This window comes from Podarcis bocagei (assembly GCF_964188305.1).
Source record: "Podarcis bocagei genome assembly, chromosome: 14".
In the NCBI taxonomy this organism is placed as follows: Eukaryota; Metazoa; Chordata; class Lepidosauria; order Squamata; family Lacertidae; genus Podarcis; species Podarcis bocagei.
Window position 1 is genome coordinate 6924286 of NC_138139.1, and position 15145 is coordinate 6939430.

Below are 15145 nucleotides of genomic sequence, written 5' to 3' on the forward strand. Positions count from 1 at the left end.
GCCTGTTGAGTCCCGCTGGATGTGGGATCTGCACTCATCCTTGCCCCAGGCTGCTCTCTCTGTCTTCATAGAAGGTATGAGCTGCCATATAGCTAAAGTTCAATGAGCAACTTACAGGGGTTAAAAAGGACTGCAGGTGGTCACTATGGCTGTGGATATAGCATTCATGATCATTTTAAAAACATTTTTATTGAGATGGAAGATTTACCCATATAAGGAAAAATAGTATTAGTACAATAATGAAGCTAAAACAAATAACCAAATGAGCAGCTGCTGGATTATTGACAACAGGGCACAACATGGAATGATGATTAATGTCAATCAAGGGTAATATGTTAGTATTGTTCATACATTTGGACTCATTCAGCTGGGGAAGTGTTTCCAAGTGTGGAGATGGCCTATTAGCAATAAAACATGCAGGAGCTAAGGGAGCTGGGCATGTTTAGCCTGGAGAAGAGGAGGTTAAGGGGTGATATGATAGCCATGTTCAAATATATAAAAGGATGTCACATAGAGGAGGGAGAAAGGTTGTTTTCTGCTGCTCCAGAGAAGTGGACACGGAGCAATGGATTCAAACTACAAGAAAGAAGATTCCACCTAAACATTAGGAAGAACTTCCTGACAGTAAGAGCTGTTTGACAGTGGAATTTGCTGCCAAGGAGTGTGGTGGAGTCTCCTACTTTGGAGGTCTTTAAGCAGAGGCTTGACAACCATATGTCAGGAGTGCTCTGATGGTGTTTCCTGCTTGGCAGGGGGTTGGACTCGATGGCCCTTGTGGTCTCTTCCAACTCTATGATTCTATGATTCTAGGAGCTTTGTCAGGGGGGAAAGTAGCAACCCTGAAGGTTTCTGCAAAAACATTTTAAACTACTTTAGTTCTGGGAGTTTTGTTTTTGTTTCTCTTCTACCTAAAGCATGGGAGGTAAACTCTTTAAATAAACTGCACAGCTGCTCCTCCTGGCTACAATCAACCTGTCCCAGGCATTCTTATTTATAGCAACCAATCTATTTCGGGAGTTATACTTCAGAGGCTGAAGCCACTGTGATTTAACTTTGCCTACAGCAGTGTTTCCCAAACGTTTTTGGGCAACGGCACACCTGTGAGCCGGAAAAAAATCTCGCGGCACACCACCATTAAAGCCCCGCCCCGTGACGTCAGCGTGCAGCGTCACGCCGGGAGGGACGCACAAAAGCGAAAGTTTTTTCCCTCCCCCTTGCCGGGGTGGGAGGAGGCAGCAGAGCGAGGGCAGCTGAGGCGGCGGCGGCTGTTGTGGTGGTGGCGGCGATAGCGGGCGGAGGAGGGGGCGGCGGCGGGAGTTGCTGCTGCTGTTGTTGCTGCTGCTGCCCGGACATGCCGGCCTCCTCCTCCTCCGCTGTCTCGCGATCCTCCCTTTTGCGCGCGCTGCCCCGCCGCTCGGCACCACCACCGCGGAGCCGCCCCCGGCTCGACGCGGATCCTCGCTGCTGCCGCCGCCTCTCACCGCCCGACTCGCCCGCCTTCCTCCCACGGCACACCAGCCGATGTCTCACGGCACACTAGTGTGCCGCGGAACACCGGTTGGGAAACACTGGCCTACAGGACTGCAAATGGCAGGTGTCTCATGGTCGGAGTAGGGAGATATTTGATTTTCAGCAGTGCTGTGAGCTTTTGATCTCGCTGATAACAAGTCTGGGTGGAAAGGATTTTCTAACTGCCCAGCACTTGGAAAATGCTGCTCCTGTTCTGGCCTCTATTTCTGTATTTTCCCAGTTGAAATGTATGCAAATGATCAATACTCTGGCCTGCATTTATCATGACATTTCTCTACTCCCCGCCAATCTATGCCTTTTCTCTGGGTGGGAGGGAAACGAAGGAAAAAGCAAACTATATTTGAACGCTTTCGCAATTCGGCAAAATAAATGCCTCCTTTTCAGGGGCTGCATATTGGCAGACTGGAGTTTTTGTAGGGAGCACCCAGGCGAATTTCGCTGTGCAATTTTGGGAGTGCAATTCCACGCAGCCCTGAACTCACTGGAGGAGCCCTGCGCGAGGGCACATGAGGTCTGCCCTGCTCCACAACCAACGGTGCGCCATTAAAAAAAAAGCTTGCACCCAGTGGCTCTCCCGTCCTCAACTGAGGTCCACTTCGCCAGTGTGCAAGTGGGGGCTGAGAAGAGGCAGCTATAGAAGCGCCAGGAGGGAAGGCAGCGCGCACGCGCGACCGCCCGCCATCCTCCGGCTCCGTTCGCCGGAAGTCCTTCAGAGCTTCCTGGAAACCGTTGCTTAGCAGCGGCGATGCCGCCGCGGACGGGGCCCTTAGCAACGGGAGCATGCCGGTGTGGGTGCGCGACTACAGCTGGGAGCAAACGGCCGAGGCCGTCTACCTGGTCGTCCCCTGGAGGGCCGCCCCGCTCCGCCGCGACGGCATTTTCTGCGCCGAGCGATACCTCAAGGTCTGTGGTAGCCCGGGGGGGGGGGGCAGGCAGGGCCTGGGAGTGGGGTGGCCCTCATGCAGCTGGGGGCCCTTTGCCAGGAAAGGAAAAGAAACAGTTGTTGTTGTAGTAGTGACAGGGCAGGGGGCGCCTGTATGTGTCCGTTGTTGATGTTTAGTCGTTTAGTCGTGTCCGACTCTTCGTGACTCCATAGACCAGAGCACGCCAGGCACTCCGGTCTCCCACTGCCTCCCGCAGTTTGGTCTAACTCATGTCTGTAGCTTCGAGAACACTGTCCAGCCATCTTGTCCTCTGTCGTCTCCTTCTCCTTGTGCCCTCCATCTTTCCCAACATCAGAGTCTTTTCCAGGGAGTCTTCTCTTCTCATGAGGTGGCCAAAGTATTGGAGCCTCAGCTTCAGGATCTGTCCTTCCAGTGAGCACTCAGGGCTGATTTCCTTCAGAATGGAGAGGTTTGATCTTCTTTCAGTCCATGGGACTCTCAAGAGTCTCCTCCAGCACCATAATTCAAAAGCATCAATTCTTCAGCGATCAGCCTTCTTTATGGTCCAGCTCTCACTTCCATACATCACTACTGGGAAAACCAGAGCTTTAACTATACAGACCTTTGTTGGCAAGGTGATGTCTCTGCTTTTTAAGATGCTGTCTAGGTTTGTCATTGCTTTTCTCCCAAGAAGCAGGCGTCTTTTAATTTCGTGACTGCTGTCACCATCTGCAGTGATCATGGAGCCCAAGAAAGTAAAATCTCTCACTGCCTCCATTTCTTCCCCTTCTATTTGCCAGGAGGTGATGGGACCAGAGGTGATGAGAGCCAGCGTGGTGTAGTGGTTAAGAGCGGTAGTCTCCTAATCTGGGGAACCGGGTTCGCGTCTCCGCTCCTCCACATGCAGCTGCTGGGTGACCTTGGGCTAGTCATACTTCTTTGAAGTCTCTCAGCCCCACTCACCTCACAGAGTGTTTGTTGTGGGGGAGGAAGGGAAAGGAGAATGTTAGCCGCTTTGAGACTCCTTAAAGGGAGTGAAAGGCGGGATATCAAATCCAAACTCTTCTTCTTCTTCTTCAGTGGCCATGATCTTCGTTTTTTTGATGTTGAGCTTCAGACCATATTTTGCGCTCTCCTCTTTCACCCTCATTAAAAGGTTCTTTAATTCCTCCTCACTTTCTGCCATCAAGGTTGTGTCATCTGCATATCTGAGGTTGCTGATATTTCTTCCAGCGATCTTAGTTCTAGCTTGGGATTCATCCAGCCCAGCCTTTTGCATGATGAATTCTGCATATAAGTTAAATAAGCAGGGAGACAATATATGTATGTGTCTACTCAGAAGTAAATCCCAGCGAGGTTTGCCCTCATCAGGCCCACGTAGGTCTTGCAACCTTAAGCTAGTGTTGCTGCTCTTTAAGGTAGAATCATAGAATTGTGAAGTTGGAAGGGACCCTGAGGGTCATCTAGTCCAGCCCTCTGCAACACTGGAATTCTGATCGGATCTCCCCTTCTTGTTTAAGTGCTTTTCTTTAAAGGAGCCACAGAGGGATGCCTCAATCTGGATCGAAAGAGCAGCACTGGGGGTGGGGGTGTGTGTTACTGGGTTGTTGTCTTTATTTTGATTGCATATATTGTGTTTTTTAGGTCAATCTTTTTTGTGAACCGCCTGAGACCTCCGAGTACAGGGCGGTATATAAATTCAATAAATAGTAATAACAATAACACAGGAGTATGCAGCTATCCCATATGGGGATCAAACCTGCAACCTTGGCGTTATCAGCACCACACTCTAACCAGGCTGACAAATGAGTTGGGGCCTAGCAGGTTCGGGGCAAATATAACGTGTAAATGTTTTGGGATATATATTATTATTATTATTATTATTATTATTATTATTATTATTATTATTATTATTATTATTATTATTTATTGCATTTATAGCATTTATATCCCACCTTTCCTCCAAGCAGTCAAAGGTGGTGTGAAGCTTTGACTTGTGCCCCCAGCGTGCTGCCCAAGTGTGTTTCTTAAATGCAAGCATATTCATGTTGATTTCTAAATGTTCTTCTTAGGTAAATTCTCCTCCGTTTCTATTTGAAGCCATTCTCTATGCTCCTATAGATGATGTCCGCAGTACTGCCAAAATCGAGAATGGCTCAGTTTTCTTCACCCTCTATAAAAAAGAAGCTGCCATGTGGGAATCCCTCATTATGGAAAATGGTGAGTTTTCCATTGGGTTGGTCTTAAACAAACCTTTGCTGACATTCCTGCAGTATAATATTATATTATATTATATTATATTATATTATATTATATTATATTATATTATATTATATTTATTATATATTTTCTTTGCCACATATATGCATCACCATACTTATTATATATTAGCACTCACAATTCCTAACATTGTATATCTGATTTAACTAAAGCTTAACAAGTGATGTGATGCCCAGATACAGCAATCAACCTGGTTTTTGTCTGACATACAATCATAACTTTTCATTTAGAAATAACCCTTATTTTTTACTATATTCAGTAAAGTTAATCCAGTTTGCCATAAAGTTGTCTTGTCTTTGTTTCCTAATTTTAATAAAGTGTGTTAGTCTAGTGATTAGGGCAAACCCCTTTCCATGGGCGTAGCTAAGGGGGGGGCAGATGCCCCTCTCCCTAGATTCACAAATATTTTTGAAAAGCATTGAAAGTTGTTGTCTGATGTAGAGCTGTATATATCCTTTAGAACATCCACATTTCTTGCCAAGGCTTTACAGATTTGTGTAATAAAACTTAAAGGGGGAATGGGAAATTATTTTTCCTGTAAAGGTCGGGGAGTAGAAATGTAAAGCACAATTATTAGCAGTATTCTTGTTATTATTATTTTTATATGTGTAATGGCTGCTCGCTAAACACAATAAATTGAACTGAACTAAACTCAGTTATCTGAGGTTCTGCCCCCCCCCCGCCCCCAGCAGAAGCTTCTCCCCTGCAATGTCCTGTTTATAGGGTATTTTTACCCATGATTTCCTTAAAAAATCTCAACAACTTTGGCTGCACCTCCCCCCCAAAAAAAATCCTGGCTACACCCATCCTTTGTCAACTCAACTTTTTAACAAATGATACAGTCAGCAGTCTCCACTTCCCCACATATTGATTGGACTCAAGGACTCAAGGCAGCTTACAGATAAATACAAGAACTGTTAAAACATAGAAAAAACAATCATTTAAAAAAATTAAACATAAAGAGTTTTAGCTGCTCTTGCCATATAAGAAACACCGGTTCTAGTAGACTTTCATATCACACAGTCCCTTTTACATGACTTTTTATTTTTATCCAATATTTCTTTGCCATATCACATTCCTGCCACATGTGGAACAAGTCACCCTTCTTTTAAAATATGTGGGCAGCATTATGTTTTACCTTGCCACCCATGGTTTATGTGTGCTGCTGGTGGCAGAAACTAAACTAATCACATTGGTAAACTGCTCTGTGTAAACTGGTTATCTTCATAATTTGGCAGTGGATGAGAGGCCAAACAGTTTGATCCAAAAGCCAGAAGCAGCATTATAAAATTGGGAAGTAAGAGTGAGCTAAAATGTCAAGCTGCGGTGATAACCCCTCCAGGCAGTGCTGCAAAGGCAAAGAGGGGTGGGTAAGTAGTAATTAATTTGTCCCCAGAAGGGTTTAGTCTGCATGGCCTTCTGGCAGTTCCCTCACTGCGAGAAGCCAAGTTACAGGGAACCAGGCAGAGGGCCTTCTCGGTAGTGGCGCCTTCCCTGTGAAACACCCTCCCACCAGATGTCAAAGAGAACAACAACTACCAGGCTTTTAGAAGACATCTGAAGGCAGCCCTGTTTCGGGAAGCTTTTAATGTTTGATGTATTATAGTATTTTAATATTCTTTTGGAAGCCGCCCAGAGTGGCTGGGGAAGCCCAGCCAGATGGGCGGGGTATAAATAAATAAATTATTATTATTATTATTATTATTATTATTATTATTATTATTATTATGATGATGATGATGATGGAGTCCTTGGCTCCTCCCCATGGATTGCTTACTGCTTCAGGGGGCATGATCTTTAGGTCCTATTCTTGCCACTACTGCCCAGGGAGAACAATTCAGTTCCCAACTCCTTGGCTGCAGCTTTGTCACTGGAAGTCTCTTTTCCCCTTCCTTCCTGCTGTTGGATGAGGGGATGGAAGGAGTTGCCCAATCAGCAGTGTTTGGCTTGCCTTACTGCCCCACGAAGAACAGATCCTGAATATCACTGCAGCTGACACAGTTTCAGAATCTCTCATTTCTCATACCTCAATTGTACTATCACACCTATTGGTCTTTTAATTGATATTGGAATGGTTCTCTTCAGGGGACAAGGGAGAAATGCAGAGAATCCGAGAGGATGCTGTGCGCAAAGCACAAGAAGACGCAAAAGCAGAAGCAGAAGCAAAAGCTGCTCAGAAACGAGAGCGCAGCAAGTTTGCTGTGGAGGCCACAATTAAGGTAAATCAGGTGCTGCCTGAGTCATCCTTACGAGCAGAAAACAGGATTGCAAATAATGGATAACCAATATTATACCTACTGACAATATTATAAAGGTAAAGATAAAGGGACCCCTGACCATTAGGTCCAGTCATGGCCGACTCGGGTTGCGGTGCTCATCTCGCTTTATTGGCCGAGGGAGCCGGCGTACAGCTTCCGGGTCGTGTGGCCAGCATGACAAAGCCGCTTCTGGCGAACCAGAGCAGCGCACTGAAACGTCGTTTACCTTCCCACCGGAGCGGTACCTATTTATCTACTTGCACTTTGACGTGCTTTCAAACTGCTAGGTTGGCAGGAGCAGGGACCGAGCAACGGGAGTTCACCCCGCCGCGGGGATTCGAACGGCAACCTTCTGATCAGCAAGTCCTAGGCTCTGTGGTTTAACCCACAGCACCACCCGCGTCCCTTATTATATTATAATATTATACCTACTGACAATATTATACCTACTGACAAATGTTTCTTCAGATGCTACAGTTTGCATTGCAGCCTCAAAGTTAACATGGGTGGAAGCTACACACATATTAAAAACACTGTGAAAATGCTTTCTTTAAAAATGTTTTGAAAAATGCATTGAATTTGGCATATCACATTCTTGCCATGTGTGGAACAAGGCACCCTTCTTTTTTATATATATGGGCAGCAGTGTGTTTTACCCTTGCTGGGTATCCAGCAAAAGTAATGTGCTATATCCTCCACCCCCTCCTTCATAAGAGTTACTGTGTTGAATATAAGAGATAAGTCATGAAAGACTTTGCACCTTAAAAGTAGTTGTAGTGCAGCGTTTGACGGTTCTGCAATTCAATCAGCTAGAAGATGCGGAAAGAGAAAGGATAGAAGAGCTGAAAGAAAAGGAGCGGAAAAAAGCCACTGCGGAGATTGAGAAATGGAAAGAGCAGAACGAGAAACAGAAGAAGATTCATTTTTGTCAGCCACTTCAGGAACACAGAAAAACCCCAGAGCAAAGCAAGCAAGAGAAAAAAAGGAAAGTGAAATCTTCAAGTAGAGGAACATCCAAGTCAAGTACAACTACAGGAGGTAAAATGTTCTTGCTGTGTTCAAAACAAACTAAACATTTTAACCTTCCGCTGTTTTTGGCTTGTGAAACCATTTCTAATCTGTCTTCACCCTAGTATCTAGGCTCAGCATTATTGCTCCATTTTTTATTTCAGCTTCTTTTATTTCTTGCTAAAGTGTCAGCACAGTACTTTCCTCCTTTGTGGCATCTCCTGATAGAATGGATGAGGTGGGTGCCTGGGTAATGAAGAGTGTTGGCCCATTAGGTAACTCAGATCTGGCCCTCCTCAGAAGGCAGAAAACATGCCTGGCTGGTATGATGTACAAAAACCATTATAGCACAGACTACTGAACAACTTCCAAATCGAAGTAACTTCTTATTGTTCCTACTATCTTCATTAACCTAGAAGCTAGCCTTTCTTCACTTGTGGGTTCTGTGAAAAGGGAACAATAAACAACAAAGTTTAATACAATGGTCCTAGGACTTTACAGTATTGACAGTACACAATAGTTTATCTGTAATTGGTTTTATATGTTCTCCATGATTATTTGTTGTTTATATTTTATATAAGCTCTAGTTGCCTTTTTGGCTTTTTCCCCCCAAAGTGATTTAAATTATGAGATAAATTATCTAAAAGTGTTCCCATCCTGAGAGGTAGCTTGCCTGTTAGTGTTTCCCCTGAAGTCTTTTTCTTCCTTCTCAGTGGCTTGCACCATCAGATGCACATGTGCTGGTGTGCTTCTTTGGGCCTTCAGGATCCCACCAGGCACTACCCCCAGGATATTGGATGCTCTAATCATAGCAAATGCCAAATGTTTATCTCAGCAATGGTGATACAAATAAAGAGACATTTTACATGCAGCTTCAGCCCTGTTAGTTTTAAATAATCTGTACTTGTATCATCCTGCCAACGCCTGCCAAATAAAGGTTAGAAAGAGGAAACCTATTTAGATCTGTGCTCAAGACTCTTCTTTTCTCTCCCTGGTTGCTGTGAACTGATACACTGAAAAATTAATTCATTATGTATCCTGATTATTGCAGATACAATTTCTGGAAATATGTTTTCAGAGAAGCTGAAGGAAGAATCTGTCCCTGCTCCGCGATCTGCCAGTAGCATTGAAATAAAATTCACCCCTCGCGTCTTTCCTACAGCTCTCAGAGAATCCAGGGTTCCAGAAGAGGAGGAGGTAGGGAGACCCAGCTGCTCTGCTGTGGCTTCAAGGCATGCTGAGGAGCTGCAGTTGTAGAGTGGGGCGTGGGGGTGGGCAGGCCTCTGGCATTATTTTAACCACTTTAGAAAAAAGAATCTGGATAGACAATCCCACACGTAGAAAGCGAAAAATAAAGGTACTTTGAAAAGGTCATAAAGTGATGTGGACTTTAAATGGAGGGAGAGGATTTGTCCTACTGATTGCTAATGATGTCATAGATACTGTCCAGTAGGGGCCAGTGACACTTCTTCAGTCATGTTCCTCATAGCAATTGAAATTGCAATGTTTGGGCTAGCTGCAGGCAGGAAAGCATGTTCTCCTGTCAGTGAAATGTTGGTAATGAAATAGTCCCACAACACACACGGCAAATTGAGGGAAGACTTCAGCCATTGAGAATTAACTGTGCACTTATGATGTTGCAAACTGATGGTTTGGAAAGGCCTGTATGCTATTAATTCAGAGGACAGTGGAAGCAGGCTGTAAACAAAGGGAAAGGAGAGTGTTTTTTTGTGGAATGTGGTTTTCTTTATGAATGTGTGCATGTACTGCTATGACTTGTAAAAGTAAGCAGTGCCTGTCCACCAAAAGGGATTATGACAATGACCCTTACCACAAACTAGAGCAAAGGTAATGCACAAACACTGCAGAGAAACTGTACGCAATGCTTCTCTGGAGGTACTGATTTTCTATCACAAAAGACACAAGCAAACAAGCCTGAGTTAACTGAAAGTTATCAACAGCCATTGGCCATAATAACTCAGTGGAACTTTCCATGCGCAGAGGCACCCTTCCTCCATAAATTGGTTGCTGAAGGGGAAAGCAAATGACAAGGGAGAGGGTTGGTTCCAGGCCCTGCCTGTGGGCTCCCCAGAACTACTTGGTCTGCCACTGTGGGAAGAAGCAGGATGTTGAGCTAGGTGGGCCCACCTTGACCTGATCAATTTGGGCTCTTCTGGCATTCTAAATCTGGAACCCTTTGGAAGTCAAATGCCAATACGCTTGGTGTTCAGTATTGTTGCCATATACTGGCATATTCACTTGCATTTGCTAAATAGGGCAATTGAATATACTTGTACTGTTTTAGACACAAAGCACTGCACATATATTTTATTCACAGTGGCTATGTAAGCAAGCAGAGGCTCGCAGAATCATAAATTCAGACATTGCTGAGCTAGAAGATTTAAAAGAAGAGGAGAAGAATCCAGATTGGTTGAAAGACAAAGGAAAGTGCGTTTGGATGTTGCTTCAAAGGATGTGTAAAATCACTTTTATCTCATATGTAATAATGGTTTGCTGTTTATGGGGGAAAGGGAATGAAGTAGCAACAAGTTGGATAGGCAGTGTATGTGTGTTTGTGGTTCAGTGCAGGCTTTTGCGATTCTTCTCAAGCTCTGCCAGAATGGCAACAATTATGAATCCCGGTGGGAGTCCTAGAAGTAAAATTTAGTTGGATACAACCCTTAGTCCTTTTGGAAATGTAATAACTAGACTATTCTGTATACTCTTATCTTTTTAGTAAAATGTTTGCAACGGGAAATTATCTTGCTGCTGTCAATGCCTATAATTTGGCAATTCGTATCAGTAATAAGATTCCAACATTGTACTTGAATCGAGCTGCCTGCCACCTTAAGCTGAGAAATCTACACAAGGCGATTGAAGATTCCTCAAAGGTATTTGCTTTTATCAAAGCTTTCAGGTCTGTAGCAAAACTCTGTATCACATTCATTTGTCACCCTACTGTGACTATACAAGCCTTACAGTATCATGTGCAATACTGTTATTGTTTAACACCAAGTAATTATAATTTCATCAAATATCAACATTTCCCAAAATTGATACCTAACAAAATGAAATTCTGTAAAAATATGTTGTGCCATCATCTAGGTTAGCTGGAACTTTATTAGAATTTGCTGTCTGCCATAGATTTTTGTTTGTTTGTTTCATGAGAATATTTGTAAGCTGACTTGAGAGCCTCTTGGGGCTATAAAGCAGAATATAAAATATATATAATAAAATTGGCTGATGCTGCTGTGTTAGGATTACAAAACGGTTGGGTTCAAGGGCAAGTTCGTGCTCTCCCTCCCCCCCCTTCTTTGTGTGTGTGTCACTCGTAAGGGTGTATGTGCACTATGCAGCTGTCAACTGATAAGCCTGGTTGTGCTACTTTAAGTAAGGGTCTGATACTGTCCTTGCCTGCAGCCTGCAGTAGTTTCCTTACCAGTCTACTTACTGCCCTCTTCTATTATTATAATCTGCTAATTTATATGCCTCTTAAAGGCTACATTGCTTCTAAGTGGTTTACAAAATATGAAAACCAATTGTGCAATATTGTTAAAATGCAGTAAAATGAAAAATACACCATTATTAAAATACATAGTAAAATAATCTCAGTAAAAATGTCAAAATATAAATGGCTGTAGCTCAGTAGTGGAGCATCTGCCTTGCACGCAAAACCAGCATGAGAACCATCATGATGTGGTTAGAGTATTGGACCAGGGGGTGAATCCTCACTTGGCCGTGACCCTTACTGGATGGTCTTGGACCAGTCACTGCCTCTCAGCCCAATCTACTTCACAGGGTTGTTGTGGGGGTTAAATGAGGAGGAGAACCATGTAAACTACCTTGAGTTCCTTGGAGGAAAAGGTGGCATATGAATGATGATGGTGGTGGTGAAGAATAGGCCCCATGTTCAGTTCTTGGTGGTATCTGCAGGTAGGGCTGAAAGAGACTCCTGCCTGAAACTCTGAGAGCTCTGGAGAGCTGCTTCCAGTCAGTGTCAATAATGCTGAGCTAGATGGACCGATGGTCTGACTCAGTATAAAGCAGCTTCCTTTTCTATAGTGAAAATATACAGTAAAACAGTTGGCCAGTTACAGTAAGAGCTGCGGTCTGTGCCCATTTGTGCACCAGGTAGCAATATGTTGTAGCTGCTGCCAGTGCCGGGTTTACGTATAAGCTAAACAAGCTATAACTTAGGGCCCCTAATTGTGATATTGATTTTAAAAAATACAAAATACAGATACCCACTAAGACTTCAGACACCTCAGCCAAGGCTCAGCTTGTTTTGTTTGTGCTCCAGGGTAGTCCTGCAGAGAGGTACTTGACATGTTTGTGTCTCTGCAAATGAAGGCAAGGAACCTGACAGATTTGAAAACAAATGCCGGCAAATGCATGTGTGAGTCGTACACTGTCTTCCAGGGACAGCTAAGCTGACTTCCAAACTTGTGTGTTTTATTTTTCAAGGCCCTGGAATTACTGACTCCTCCTGTTCCTGACAATGCTAATGCAAGAGTGAAAGCTCATGTGAGGCGTGGGGCAGCATTCTGTGGACTGGAATTGTATGCTGAAGGTAAAGGAAAGATACATGCTGAAGATAACATTCCTGCATTTGTTGGGATTTATTGTATGATATGAACAAGACTTTGTACTTTTTATTTTGCTTGTTCATCCAGAAAGTTAAATCTTTTAAAATTTTAGTTTTGTTTTATTTATGGAGATGGGATGATGCAAGGCATTCGCCCGACTCAAAATAGACCTAATGACATCAACGGACTTAATGAACTTCTGCCCATTGATTATTTCAGTAGGTCCACTTTGAATTATTTGCATCACCCACAGTCTGTTAACACACTGTTACCCGCAACCAATAGAAACAAAACCACAAAAGTTGTTTTTTCTACAAGTACTATTCCTGTTAGATGAAATATTTAAGTATATTGGACAGTGTGTTGCATTGGAACACTTTTTTTCTAAACTAGCTTTCTTTGCCCAATGTAAAAGTGAACAGAAAAGTCTTCTGTATCTTTCTTTCCTTTTCCAAGTAGTTTCTCTCTTTGTAAATATATTTGTTTGCTACCTTGTTTCCTTTAGCTTTACTGTTCATCTAATTTGGAGCTTGACAAAATGCTTCCTTACTTCAATCTGCTTTCATCATTTCTAGCACCTCTAGATTTCTGTAGTAAAATAATTGGTATGTTTTGCCTTTAGCTGTATTTTCCTTGTCCAGTACATTTCCCCAAAGAAAATTATGTAATACTTCTCCCTAAATTTCTGGGAATTGGAAGGTGAGCAGCCATTATGTCCCACTTCTCCCCTCCAATGTAGCACAAAGTAACTCAAAAGACAAGGCACCAAAACACCAATTTCCCTGTTTATTCACTCCATGCAGGTGCTTTTGAGAAAAAAGAAATGCACAGCTTCTCAGCCTACTACACATAACCATAGTTTTATCAGTGACTCAGCACAGTCGTGTTCCTGTTGTCAATATCTAGAAATCTAACTTGCAGTTCTGCAAAGTACTGGTTTTTTATGGGTGGCTGCAGGGAGCCTTTGGGTTCCGAGTCAAACCTGAAGAGCAGGCATTGCTTGTATTCTGCTTTAGAGTTTTCCTTGCCTGTAAATACCATTGTTTATTAAAGGAAAATCTGTCCGTCTGTTTCCCAGGTCTTGCTGGTATAAAGACTTTATGCTAAAGGAAGTGTAGAATAGCAACAATAAAGTAGGGTACTACCAATGGCCTCTAAAAATGTCCCGGCTAGGCCACGTTATAGGACTAAGAAGCACATTCTGTATTGGTCAGCAAGACAATCTAACTCCTGGCCAGGCAGCAGCAGGGTGTAATGAAGTGGTAGAGCCAGGGCTACATCCCCATTGCTCACATTATGCAGGAAAGATGGTAGAGTGGGGGTACAAATGGTAGAACCAGTGGATCTCAGGCCACCAACTCAGCCCTTTCCCATACCTCCATTTGGGGGCTTTGGGGATCCCACAGGCAGAAGAGGTGCTATGGATTGCAGCCCAAGGCTATAATCCAGGGATGGGGAACTCCAGATGTTGTTGGACTTCCAATTCTTAGTAGTCCCGCTAGCATGGCCAGTGGTCAAGGATAGTGGGCTGTCCAGCAGCATCTGGAGGGCCAGAGGTTCTTCACCCCCAGTGCAATCCTATACATACAGTACTTACCTGTGATTAAACCCTTTGGAACACAGGACTTACTTGTAAGTCAATATGCACAAAAGTAGATGCATCTTCTAATTCTACTTTATAGTATGTTGCTGCCATTGTATGATTAAAATGCATGCTAAATTAACCCTAGGTCTCCAAGATTATATTGCTGCTCTCAAGATTGAGCCCACAAACCAAAATGTAGAAGATGATGCTGAGAAGATTCGACGCATAATTCAAGGAAATGAATGATTTGTGGAGGTGGATAATGAAAATTTGGTGATCAGCTATCATGTCCATGCTAGTAATGTTGATACTTATCCTTGGAAGATATTTTGTTGGTGTATTAAATAAGTAGTTGGATATTCCTCTTCTTTAGCTCAAGTATAGTAGTTAACAAATAAGGCAACATTTGGGGGCCATTATATTATAAGAATATAATATAAAATGCTTTCTTAAACTTAGAACACATTTTTTCTTATCTTGCACAATAAACAAATAGAAAAGCCTAACTTTGCTTAAGTTTGGATTTGTTTTAAAATTTGGGAAAAATGACTTGTAGTGTTAGATCATATTGCATAATTTATGAAATATGATGTCACAATTCATAAGGTGATAGAATTAATAGCAACTAGTCTACATAGCTTTTCAATGTTAAGAGGTACAGTCAAATACTCCATTGAAGAAAACCTCACCAAAAATACATGCCACTTCTATTTATTTCTAAAAATCAAATTATAATGTGCAATATGTAAGATATACTATAATCAAATACTATTTGTTCCTCTGTAAAAATCCATAACCAAACATTATTGAAAGGTTTAATCAGAAAACTGTAGGCTTATAAGAATGTTTCTGTTGTGTCAGTTCTCCAGGGGACTCCATGACCCTCCTTTTTTTCTTTGGCTCTGTTTATTGCCATGCAGAAGATGGCTTAACTGAAGGCTTAAGAACATTTGTCAATTCAAAATGTGCCTTAGTGATCCCTCTCTTAACATGAGAAGTGGTACTTCTTGAGCT

The 15145-nt window shown here is 43.0% G+C and overlaps 1 protein-coding gene across 1 annotated transcript; it reads left to right on the top strand.

Moving 5' to 3' along the window:
* Positions 1-2253: 2253 nt before the first annotated feature.
* DNAAF4 (dynein axonemal assembly factor 4) lies at positions 2254-14637 on the top strand. Its single transcript, XM_081170661.1, has 9 exons — positions 2254-2433; positions 4487-4634; positions 6780-6913; positions 7762-7990; positions 9012-9157; positions 10299-10408; positions 10698-10851; positions 12425-12530; positions 14277-14637. The coding sequence occupies exons 1-9, from the start codon at positions 2311-2313 to the stop codon at positions 14375-14377; spliced, it is 1251 nt and encodes a 416-aa protein (XP_081026787.1). The 5' UTR covers positions 2254-2310; the 3' UTR covers positions 14378-14637.
* The last annotated feature ends 508 nt before the right edge of the window (positions 14638-15145 follow it).